Source organism: Dermochelys coriacea, chromosome 24, assembly GCF_009764565.3.
Source record: "Dermochelys coriacea isolate rDerCor1 chromosome 24, rDerCor1.pri.v4, whole genome shotgun sequence".
NCBI lineage: Eukaryota > Metazoa > Chordata > Testudines > Dermochelyidae > Dermochelys > Dermochelys coriacea.
Genome location: NC_050091.1, coordinates 6492069 through 6504726, shown reverse-complemented (window position 1 = coordinate 6504726; position 12658 = coordinate 6492069). Strand labels below are relative to the sequence as shown.

Below are 12658 nucleotides of genomic sequence, written 5' to 3'. Positions count from 1 at the left end.
AGAGCAGACTCTGGCCCAAGGAATTTAAGAGGTCACCTTTCTTATTACACAATAAGCTGAGCTTGATGCATTGAACAGGTTAAAAAGGCAACACAAACATCACTAGTGGGGTTGCCGACCCTTTTTAATGAGAGACAGTTCGAATGACAGCTTGAAAAACAGCAAGTTGTGATGCAAACAGGCAGCGCGTGCAGGCTCAGGCACCAGGAGAGCTCCAGTCATTGATAACGTGTTGTTATCGTTAGATGGTGCAGGGGGCTGGCGCAAGGGGCTCTGTGAATCTCACCCATGGGGGGAAAGCAGCAGCTTGCAGAGGAAGCACTGGAATAGCAGCTCCAGCCCTGGCCTAGGAAGAGATTCTCATCCCTCCCAGCTCCTGCTGCATCCATCCTTCCCCTTCACAATCCCACTGCACGTCCATGTAACGTTAATGCAAAGGGAGCACGTGCCTGCTGAGGATCAGGGGAGTTGGGAGCTGTGGCGTAGACAGGGGCTGCACGTCCCCTCTGCCAGCTTCTGCCATCTGGCCTCACTCTTTGTGCAGGGAAGCTGCAGCCATTCAGCTGTGTCTGGGTCCCTCTGCAGATAGAGGGAGGATGTTGATGATGATGATTGTATTACCATAGCACCCAGGAGCCCCAGTTATGGACCAGAGCCTCTCTGTGCTAGACATTGCACAAAACATAGGACAAAGAGACACTCCCTGCCCCAAAGAGCTTCTAATCTAATACATAAGTGACGTGTAAAGTCATCTACACCATGATGCCTTTATACCCCAAAAGGAGATTTCCCACCTAATGAGGCTGGACCCTGTGGGGATCTTCTGAGCTTTTTATTCGAAACAGAGAAGTGGAGAAAATACAAAAAGAAAGACAACAAACAGAGGCTTCTTCCAGCTGCTACGTCCGATCAGCAGAGAACCAGACATCAGTTCCCACGTGTGGATTCCCCTGCACTAGAGAGTTCAGGGTTTTACTTGTTTCCCTCTGGCCGGTCCTTGCATTGTGCGCCCGTTGCGATTCCGCGAATCGAAATCCAGATGAGCGTATAAGATTCCACCCTGTTTGGCAACAGTTAGAAAAATTAGCCACCGCCTTGCAAAATGAAGGAGGTGATCAGACAGAGCTGAGATCAAGCTTGAGATAACTGAACATACAAGCGAGTTTAGCCTTGGGAAAAATTCCCTCTTATCTCTGATTCTCCTGCTTGTCCTCTAAATTGTGTGTGTTTTCAAAACCATCACTGGATTCTGTCTTTAAGAAGTCACCTGCTGATAATATTTTACCAGATCCAAACCCCATATAAATGGACAGTCTTCTACTGAAGTCAGGGAGCTTTGGATCAGGCCCACAGCACCTTTCACTGGAAAAATCTTCATGTGCCTAACAAATATAATTTCTTATAGCTCTATCTTTAAATGTCATTAATGTTCCCAGCTGCACACAAAAATTCTGTAAAGAGTACGGTCAGTAACAATAGAACATTAAAGTTCTCATCATTCTTGCACAGTTAATCTTCTTATCCATTTTTTACACATGGGGAAACTGAGTCACAGAGCAATAAATGACTTGCCCACTATCCCACAGTAAATTGGTACCAGAGATAGCATTAAGGCTCCTTGCTCCCCTTCTGCTACTCCAACAGCTAAATCTCACTTTCACCTTCACTTCAAAATCAATCAATCAGTTTAGGTATGAAATATATGAAGTTGGACGGAGGGACTAAAAATGGCTGAGAAACATTGACACTCTGAGTACATGTTTTTGACCTTAAGAGGGGCTCTGTGTAAGCTCGAAAGCGTGTCTTCCTCACCAAGAGTAGTTGGTCCAATAAAACATATTACTTCACCCACCTTGTCTCTGTAATATAGGACCAAGACGGCTACAACAAACACTGAACACATTGATTTAGACAGAGAGCCGTACCTGGTGCTCCTCGGAAGCTGGGGGTGCTGAGACCCTGGGCTGGAATCCTGGAACAAACAAAGACAACAGTAAAAGTTCCTCTTCCAATGGTCACTCCCTCAGCTGTAGTTTACTGACTAATGGTGCATCTGAACTGTAGGTGTGCCGGGCACCACCATGCATGGCACATGGAGAGAGGCTCATCAGAAAGGCTAGTGCTCTTTATGAACTATACACAAGGTGCCAGGGCCAGGGGCAGTAGAAGCCTTTCCACATCGCTCCCTTTGTCACAGAGAACAAAGCCGTTCTCCCAACACAGGAAATTCAAGTTTCGGAAAACAAACATTCTGAGATCAGTGCTGGCAGTTGTGACATTTGCAGCGTGTTCGTGTGTTGGACGGGACAGTTGCAGTCCCCAGTAGCAAGCAGGGGAGCAGGATTTCTCTCTGCGGGGGAGTGTCTGGGCTGGGCTGGGCTGGGCTTATTACCTAGCGTGGAAGGGCAGAGGGTCCAGACGAGGCTCAGAGACACCACCAGCAGCAGCAGACAAGCACTAGCCGCAAGGGCCACAATGTAATGTGAGCACTCGCTGGCAGGGGCTGTGGAGGAAGCAAACAAACAGACACAAGTAAGTGGCTGACTCGAGCCAAGAGGGTCATGATGCCACCACATCCAGCTTTTCCCTCCTGACCCCATTTCACCATGGGCCTTACCCCCGAGGAGTGAGGCTACAGGAGCCTTCAGCATCTTTCAGCCTCTTTTTGTTGTGCCCCTTTCATTAGGCTGATGATTTCTCCTGTAATCAGAATCTTATCTGCACCTTCTCCCATCTACAAAATCCTCCCTGTAGGTCTCTCCTCACCTCATTGCCTCTCCACATCTCACCAGAAAACAGCTCTCTGCACCTGCAAGTGCCTCTGTTCCCTTCTCCCTCTGATACTAGTTATCGTTTAACTCTGTACGGTGCTTTAGAGGTACTGTTGGCATGACATTTTCTATTGAAAAATCACTGTCTGTGAGCAGTGCAATTCCCCTTTCCTCCTTTCCCAAAGTTCTCTGCAGATCTGCCTACATATTACCCGATATGTCACAACTTTCTCTAATTATAAATTACTTTAAGTAGCTCTGACCATGGACACTTTGCATGTCTAATTACCATCATAATCATCATAGCACCTTGGAGTCCCAGTCATGGATCAGGCCCTCACTGGGCTATTGATTTAACTCCCCTCTACTCCCAGAAGCTAATATAAAATCACTCACCTTCAATATATCTGGCAATTTTCTTAATACTCTTTCCAGAAGAGTTGAATTTAACGTCACAGGTGAAATTCTTCCCACTGGTCCAGGTGTCCATGGGGATGCTGATGTGATTTATGAACACGAAGGAGCCATCCTTTGCTTTCAGTGAACGCATCAGACCCTGTTCCTGTAGATCCCCAGAAATACTCCAGGAAATTTGGACTAGGTTGGAAACTCCATGGACCACGCAAGCCAGATCAGCCGTCCCGGAGGAGAGGAGGCCGTGGGGAGATGGAGCCAGAGACAGCACCCAACTGCTGGTGGTGTAACTGTCTGAGCAAGATAAAGCACAGAGTTCAGTGTGATGCTCAGCTGAGCTGCAGTTTGATTCAGAGGGGTTAATCGTACAAGATGAAAGTAGCTCAAAGGATAAATGTGTTGTACAATAGGAAAATATGAAGAATCTGACAAATCAAATGATATCCAGCCCAAACTAAAGACATATTTGCACTTAAAAGTATGGAAACTCTATGGTATCTTAGAAACTGATGCAGTCCTAAGAACATTTCCCAATTTCAAAGTATTGTTTCAATCAAATATGGCTCATAGGTTAAAAATATTCCCAGCATGTGCCCTGAAGACAGAAAATCTTCAAGAGTTTATTTTCCACTAATTTCATATTTTTAGTTGTGCAAAATACATTTTTTCTGTTCTTTCAGCAGCTAATGTTTATTTGCTCTTTTTTGGATTCAGACAGTTTGTCTTCTAACTATTCAATCTTTGATAAACCATCACACCCGCTTTTAACATTTTAACGTGCACATGAACTATGTCAGCATTGTCATTCCATTTCTGTCCTAATCATCCAGTTCTGTTTCCTTACCTCCAACAATCAGGGTGGATCCATTGCCAAAAGTCAAGAAGATGATGTACAAATCGGTACAGTAATAGACCCCCGAGTCATTCCGTTGTGCATTGTAGATTGCCAGTGTCAAGTTGTGTCCTTCCAATATGCAAGCAACTTTACTTACATTTTGATTATCTGAGCATCTCTTAATTAACATGGGGACCTCACCTTCCCGTCTCCTGTACCACCGAGCTGTTATACCTCCTGCTAAAAATTGTTTTTTGGAAGAGCACTGGATCTTTGCTGTATCATTGATGTTCACAAACAGGAACGGCTGAAGTTGGTGCAGATAAACCTGCACTTGTACCACTGTAGGAATAAAAGAGGGTGTGTTATTAGAGTCAATTTTCAGCAGATCATGATCTGCCCTAAATAAACTGGATAGATCAGAATAAAAACAAATGCAATCGAATGATATTAATACTCTACAGCCGGAGCACTGGAAACTATACTAAAACTGTGCATAAGTGAATGAAGAGCATCTCAACTGCAGCAGAACTGTCCTAAGCTACCTGATATCATGAAAGTCAATATCCTATTGAAAAGGCTCCTTTCTCAATTCCAAAACTTTAACACAATGACTAATGCAAAAGCTTTACCCATGAAAGACAAAAGCAGATACTTGGCGAATAGCATGATTGTAATAAACAATATTATGAAAGACGAAATCTAAAAGCACCCATCTGGTATGCTGCTCAAGTGGAAAAGGTCTAACATCCTGGTGACAAACGCATCCTGGGGGGATGTGCTGTGCTGATAGATGCTTTGAACAGGTTTTTTTTGGTTGTTTTTTTTTTTTTTTTAAAAAGAACTCATTGGGGACAATCTATTTCTTATCTGTTGCTGCATTTGAATCAAACATGGATCTATTGTTATGATTTGGAAAAATAAAATAACCACCGGGATGTGGCACAATGGAGAACATGCAGGAGATTGTATTAGACATGCTTCTGTGTTGAACTGAGACAGCTTGTACCAGGGCTTCCTGATGGGTCAGGCTATTGCATATGATGCTGGTTAAAGGTGTGATTGCGTAGACAGCATAGAACCTGCTGCCTATGGCAAATGATTTTCCCAAGGGTTCAGCACCCACAACTGGGGCCAGCGTTTTTAAGAGCCCAGCTCCCATTAGGCACCTAACTAACAACATGATTTTCAAGAGACCTCTGCCACTGGAACACTTTACAGCTGGATACTCAAGAAATCAGTTGCTCTGTAGGCACCCAATGCACTGAGCACTTGTGAAAATCTAGCCCTTATGTCAGTTCCTGAGGTTATGTCTACACTTGGGGGAAAAAAAACACAAAAAATCCCCAACCCTCACAGCAGCGAGTCTCAGAGCCTGGGTCAAATGACTCAGGCTCATGGGGCTTGTGTTATGGGGCTAAGAACAGCAGTGTAGATGTTCCCATTCGGGCTGGAGCCCTGGCTCTGAGACCCTCCCCCATCACTGGGTTTCATAGCCTGGGCTCCAGCCCAATCGGGAATGTCCACACTGCTACTTTTTGCCCTGGGACCCTGAGTCATTTGACCCAGGCTCTGAGATTCGCGGCCGTGAGGTGTTTCTGGCCGTGTGGACGTACTCTGACGGAGCCTCTACGCTGCAGCTGGGAGGGAGGGGAGACAGACATGTGCCAGCTGAGCACAGCCAGCGCTCGTAAAATAGGAGGGTGGCCACAGTGGCCTGGGCTAGCCACACAAGGTCGGACCCAGGCGGTTGGGCACAACTGTACTCAGGCCGGTAGCAGAGCCGCTGCACGTGCTGTCGCAGCTATACCCCTATTTTTTAAGTGCACCAGCTTGAGCAGCTCCGCTCCCAGCTGCAGTGTAGACGTACCCTGAATAGGAGCCGGGCTCTTCTCAAAATGAGGCTCCACCCAGGGGTGACGAACTCTTGAGAAACCCGAGTGTGGCTCGCTTCAGAAATGAGACCAGGAAAATCCCTGTGAGTGGATTTCCAGACTCCGGAACAGCTCAAGCTTTGTCACCTGCCTCCGAACTCTGCAGTTTGACCCCTCATTTTTGCACACCCCAAATTCCCATTGATTCGAGTGGAATAGTGCTGGGTGCACCAGGAACGCAGGGTCTGGCGTTGTCAGCCCAGAGTCTGTGGGGCTGTAAGGGTCATCCTGGATGCACTGCAAACACTTCATGCAGCACAATACATCATGATTAATCCCCTGATCGGGGTGGCTTTGGTACCTGTGCATTTTATTTGGCTCCTCATTTGTAACAACAATTCTGAGTTTATCATAAGCAGATCTCAAAGTGTTTTACAAAGGAGGTCAGTATCATTATCCCCATTTTACAGATGGGGAAACTGAGGCAGGAAGTGACTTACTCAAGATCATGCAGTAGTAAAGCCAGGAATAGAACCCAAATCTCAGGCCTGTGCGCTGCTATCCATTAGGCCACACTGCCTAGTGGAGAATTCCTCACTGATACATTTTCTCAAAGTCTCTGGTTTGTGCCAAGAAATTGCATTTGTTTCACACTACTCAAAGGTAAATTGATTTTTGTCTTTACTTCATGGACTCTTCTGCTTCTCCTTTGCTCCAACCATTTCCTCTACAGATGAACTGGGGGAGCAATTTCCACATCTTTGGTAACCAAAAGCTGGGAGAGAGAACTGAAAAACCAAACAGCCCAAGCGCTTTGCTAGCGGAACAAACAGAACGAAGGTGGCAAAATGAATGGCTTGAAACTGACCACAAAAGCAAGTGCAACTATCCGAGCAGCTGGCTCTGAACCTTCTTTGAAATATTTGCTCCTGTGCAGCAATTCAGGTCATTTCCTTGGTGGCTGTTTGTCTTGCAGCCCGTGGGTTTGTAAGATCGGGTTTAATTTGTTTGTGTAAAACATGCTGTAGAAACGAAACCAATGAAAATAATTACAGCCGCTTTCTCTTGGCTTTTAATACACTTGTATTGGAGAAGATCCAGTGTAAGGTGAATTTGTACCTATGAAGTGTGACTGGAGGCAATAGTATTTAGGGCATAATTTTCCAATGTGCCTAAGGGTGCGTCTCCACTGCATGATAGACCCGGGTCTGCCCCAATGTGGCTAAATTTCTGTTATATTTATAGCTAGGGCTGCAAGGTTATCAGGGACAATTGAAATAAATTTCACAGCAGAGGTGCAGGAAAACAATTATCTGTCACAGAAGGTAGGATAGCGGGGATCTGTTGGCGGGTGACAGAAAATGAACGCTCCCTGCACTCACCCTACAGCAGCATCTCCTGGCTGAGGATGGGGGCAGGGCGGGGCAGGGCTCAGCTTCCAGTTCCAGGCATTGCAACCTGACCCACGTGCTTGCTGCACCACTCAGATTTGGGGGGTCCACCCTTCAGTAGATTAGCATTGCAACCGAATGAAAGGGGTCACAACTCACTCAGGAGTGGGGCCCAGCCCCACCCAGCCGCGAGCCCACAGCTGCAGGGGTCTTGGACTTTACTCATATCATAAACAGTGTTACCCCCATGAACCCTGTGCTGAAATTGCAGCAGAATTAGTTATAGCTAAGATGATTTGCCTGGACCATAGGAACTTTGTATGGGATGACACCAATGTACCTGTACCAGGCACATCTATGGCACCAGGCCGCCAATTCATCAAAGCTCTTTTCACATCTCTATGTACCTATTTATCCTGATCACCCCGTTGTGAGGTACAAAGAGTTATTCCCATTTTACAGCTGGGGAATGGAGACCCAGAGAGACTTGGAAAAACATATTCAAAAGCCCTTAAGCGACTTGGGAGGCAAAGTCCCACTTTCAAGAGGGACTAAGGTACTTAAATCCCTTGAGAGTTGTTGGGAAGTAAATGACCAGCCCTAGGTCACACATGGAGCCTGTGGCAGAGCAGGGATTTGAACGGAGGACCCCTGAGTGCCTAGTTAGCACCTTGACAACTGCACCGTCCCTCCTCTCCTCAAGCATGTGCTGAAGTCCCAGTGAACTAGTTAGGCCAGGAGAGGTGTTTCCACCACATTCAACTTCCCCTGGAGCTAGGTATCAATGAGACACGGGTCAGAACCTGACCTACATCCTGGTCCCTTGGTGCTGCTCCAGTGACACCAAGGGAGCAGGAACTGATTGCATGTGCCAGGGGGTGTAAAGGCAGCAGAGCCAGCCCTTGCAGCCAACAGCCCTTGGCATGTGGAGTGTGGCCGGAGCATGCTGCACTCAGGGTCTCCCCAGCTGGCCAATGGCTCCTTGGGAGTCGTGACCTGCTGGTGCAGTTTAGAGCAGCCTCCAGGCAGGGCCAGCTTATAAATGACTTGAACATCAACTTGGGATAACAGGAGAGTGGGCTCAGCAGAGGATCTCGCCCTGATTTGCAGTAAGGTTTTATTGAGGCTGAGGTTTGAAAGGGAAATTTGGATGCCCGGTTAATGTGAGCTTGGCAAAGACTATCTGCAGAGATGGCCATATTCCAGACTGCGTGGGTGACAACTAGTTAGAGGGGATGGATTTGGAATCTCTTGGGGGGCATTTCACTTTGTTCTTGCTATAAAGCATTTTGCGCATTATGCTAAGGAGCGTGTATTTTGCACATATCTGAAAAAAGTGTCCTAAAAGTACATTTTGACCCAAATTTTCCCAAATGGGGTAACTCCACCATACTTTCATATTCTAGCCCCATCCATTCCTTACCCAATGGGCTCCATTCCCAGCCTTTTCCTTAAATCAGGGGTGGCCAACCTGAGCCCGAGAAGGAGCCAGAATTTACCAAAGTACATTGCCAAAAAGCCACAGTAATACATCAGCAGTTTCCCCATCAGTGCCCGCCCTCCTGCCCACAGTGCCTCCCGCCCACCGGCAGCCCCACTGAACAGTGCCTTCCCCTCCCTCCCCATGCCTCCTGCCCACCACAATCAGCTGTTTCATAGTGTGCAGGAAGCTCTTGGGGGATGGGGGAGGAGCGAGGGCATGGCAGGCTCTGGAGAAGGGGCAGAAGCCTTGGGAAGGGGTGGACTGGGGTCAGGACCTGGGGCAGAGCCAGGGTTGAGTAGTGAGCACCCCCCGGCACATTGGAAAGTTGGAGCCTGTAGCTCCAGCCCCAGAGTCAGTGCCTAGACAAGGAGCCGCATGTTAACTTCTGAAGAGCCACATGCGGCTCCGGAGCCACAGGTTGGCCACTCCTGCCTTAAATCTATAGTACAAGCTAAACACACAAGCTAAGTTGTATTTTTTGCTAATTTCCCCCTTTCCAGGGTGCCCAGGGAACTTGTTTGTTGGTTTCCTCCATCCTTTGCTAAAATCTTGGGGCGGACCTTGGTATCCATATGATATACTTCTTCGTGATTGTTATCCTTGTGACATAAAAAACATCAAATACTCATGCTGAAAGTTTGTAACCTAACATTACTTTTATTCTTAGAATCCAGAACACCACACAGTAACCAAAAAGAGAGAGAGACACAAAGCAGGCTGTTCCCTAAGGCAGAGAGGCAAAATTCACCCACCTTTCTCTAGATTGACATCTGCTAGGACCAGATTGTACACTTCCCTACCTGCAGCAAGCAGGACCAGGAAAATCCCCTGCAATTTAAAGGGATAAACCACAAGTTTAACAGTTTTCATACACCACTGTGTTATTGATGCTAATCCCATCTGACCTTATGCATCTCTGAAGCATAGACAATATTCCCCCTGAATAGCAGTCAGAAGAGGGTGTTGTTATGGGCATCCAACTATAACAGCAGATTGCACTAGACACACACCATACTATTACCCAGTCTGAGCTTGAATTTCTTCTCTAATAGATTTTAGAGGCAAAAGAATATTTTCCCCCAGGTTTGCCCCACTGCTTCTCAGAGCAGGTTTTGAATGGGGCTATCAATAACTCCTGACCCTCTTCCTTTGTCATGCATGTTGCCCCACAGATCTATAAGAGGAAATAGAACATTTTCCTCTCCACGTGACAAAGTCTTTCATCAAGAGATCCATTAGCTAGCAGGCATCTGTCTATCTCACAGCATCACCTATTCATTACTGAAGAAAGGCACAAGATGTCCCATCAGATAGTTGGGATGCTTCTAGTCTATCTACACAGTAAGTATTTTAGCCCGATTTATTTCATGCTTATTTTCTATCATGCTACAAACAATTTTCTACACAAGGACCTTCTGCAATTCTAAGAGGTGCTAACATCGACCTGGTCAGAGATAGTCACATCTTTTAGTTTGTCAAGTGAAATCTTGAGAGGAGATGAAATACTCTGTTTTTAAAGAAACCTGGATGCCAGATACTAACCTTGCAAATAGTTTCTGGCTCTGGATAATATCCTGGAATATGGTGCAAAATCTACTTTTTTCCCTGCTTTTTAGCTGCTGTATAACACAGGCTGGCATATTTTTAAGCAGAATGATCAAAAGGAGAATTTGAAACACAAAAGGGCGATGTTAACAAATGACTTCCCCATGTACAATTTAGTAAAATTCTAGGGTTTTAACCACTGATTTGGGTATGCATGAGAGGGAATGTGTAGCCCAGTGATTAAGGAAGGGAACTGGAAATCTGTAGCCCTTGGTTATAAACTCTGATGTTGTTGTTACATTACATTAATTCCCGCACACGCTACGTGAATCCTAAGAAAACAAATGGCTAGAAATAGAGAAAAATTAAAATAAATCTTTAACAAATATGTGCTTTGTGTTATTCTTGGACCCTCTGCTCTATATAGCGTATTGCAAAAGCCCAGGCTTGTCCAGTGCTCACTGTATTAACACACTCCTTTCTTCCCCTGTATAAAGAAAAGGAGTACTTGTGGCACCTTAGAGACTAACAAATTTATTTGAGCTTAAGCTTTCTGTATAGTGACTGCCTCAGAAGAATGGATACAAATCCAGCAAAGCCCAGCACAGATGCAGCGGACCCCTGGACAGACTGCACAGCTGAACTGTCACTCTTCTATAGTAGAAAGAAGGATTATGTGGCACAAGGAACAACAGAGTGGAAGTTTGAAATGGATTTACCAGAGTTTTGAGTCTGCACCTTCCGATGGAAAATACTCGAGTAATGTGAGCACTGTGGCAAACAAGTTCTCTGATAATCAGTAACCTCCAAAGAGACGACTCAGGGGTTTATTACTGTGGCCTCTCTGCCTTTCTGTATCTACAACCCAACTTTGGGAATGGGACCAGACTAATTGTCACAGGTGAGTTTCCACTAGCTCAGAACAATGATATTCCAATGCTAGGAGGTAGTGTGAAAAAATCATCTTTTTTTGGCTATGTTGTGGCCAATCCCCGTTTCAGCTTTAAGCCATTGGTATTTGTGAAAAGAGAGCATAGTCCAGGCAGTGACCCAGGGCACAGGGTAGGGAATTAGGACACCTGGGTTTGTTCCTTAATCCCTGGGCACTGAGGGCAAGATTTTCAGACGAAGTCAGAACCCAAGAGCTCCCATTTAGGCACCCAATAAATGCCCAGATTTGTAAAATGCTCCAATCAAAACCTAGCTTTTGAAATCTGGAACATTTTGAAAAATCTGACCTTTAATTTCTCTGCATCTCAGATTCCTCACCTGTATAACGACACGCCTGTGTGAAAGCACTTTGAGATCTCTGGATGAAAAGCAGCGTGTCAGTGGTAGGTGTTAATGTTTCACTGCCTTCTGACTGGGAAGTTACATGAGCAATCAGATTGGATAGTCACATTTGCTGATGATTCCAACTGACACTGCCTGAGCCTAGGGCATGGGGTACGTTTCACCTGCCCTGCGAACCTTATACAACGTTAATAATACTCAGGTTCTTTCCAGGCTTCGTGATTCTGCCCACATGTTCAGACAGGGACTAGTCTGTCTCAAACAGCACAGAATGAATTTAATATAAAAAATACAATGTACGACTCGTGATATCTATATATTTTTGATCCACATTTTGTGCAAATATTCCAAAGAGTGCACATAAAAAGGAAGGCAATTTAGGAATTACTTTGGGCGCTACTAGACGCTGTAGCTAATGGGATGAATGCAACAATAGGAACATTTTGACTGACCATTACTTGTAAGTAAGAATGGTTCCTCTATCAGGCTTTACATCCAGAGATCTCAAAGCACCTTGCAAAGGTGACTAAGTTTCACCTGCCTTACTGTACACTTGGGGAAACTGAGGCATGGAGAGGAGATGTGATCTTGTCTCCAAGGTCACACAGTAAGTAAGAGACAGAGCTGGGAATGGATCTCAGGCCTCCTGACTCCCAGCCTGGGTTCCTCACCAGCAGCTGACCAGCTCTTCCTCTGCCTTTGTACCAAAGCAAACATGCTGTCGGCACTCAGCAAATAATCCATGACAACCATGTCAGGACAAATTTCCGAGCAACAATGAATTGGAGGAGTCTCCAAAAGAGGATACCCCAGAGTGTAAAACACTGAAAATTGGCATAGACAAAGCATTAGACACTGAAAACACCCTGCACTAGTTGGGGCAGGGACAGGAGCTGGGTATGGACTAACTGAGTTACTGGCAACAGATCTTTCCAATCTCTAGTTTCTGTGACTCTCTTTTAGATGCCTCTGAGCCGAGCCTTTCCATCCTGGTTCCCTCTTCCCCAGAGGATGCTGAGCTTCCCCCCGTCATTCCTTTGCTTTGCCTGCTC

General features: G+C 45.9%; 1 protein-coding gene across 4 annotated transcripts; it reads right to left on the bottom strand.

Annotated features, from left to right (window-relative positions):
• Positions 1-106: 106 nt before the first annotated feature.
• LOC119847892 lies at positions 107-12658 on the bottom strand. 4 transcript variants are annotated; one of them, XM_043501774.1, is made up of 8 exons: positions 12524-12658; positions 11033-11117; positions 9521-9596; positions 4030-4362; positions 3168-3479; positions 2393-2503; positions 1926-1972; positions 107-1060 (listed from the first exon to the last, which is right to left on the bottom strand). In XM_043501774.1, exons 1-8 carry the CDS (start codon positions 12637-12639, stop codon positions 965-967), a joined length of 1176 nt encoding a protein of 391 aa, XP_043357709.1. In that variant the 5' UTR covers positions 12640-12658; the 3' UTR covers positions 107-964. The 4 variants fall into 4 exon arrangements, with proteins under 4 accessions (XP_043357709.1, XP_043357711.1, XP_043357710.1 ...); XM_043501776.1 differs by lacking the exons at positions 9521-9596; positions 11033-11117; positions 12524-12658 and adding an exon at positions 6395-8029 and having other exon boundaries at positions 2393-2515; XM_043501775.1 differs by lacking the exons at positions 9521-9596; positions 11033-11117; positions 12524-12658 and adding an exon at positions 4653-5360 and having other exon boundaries at positions 2393-2515.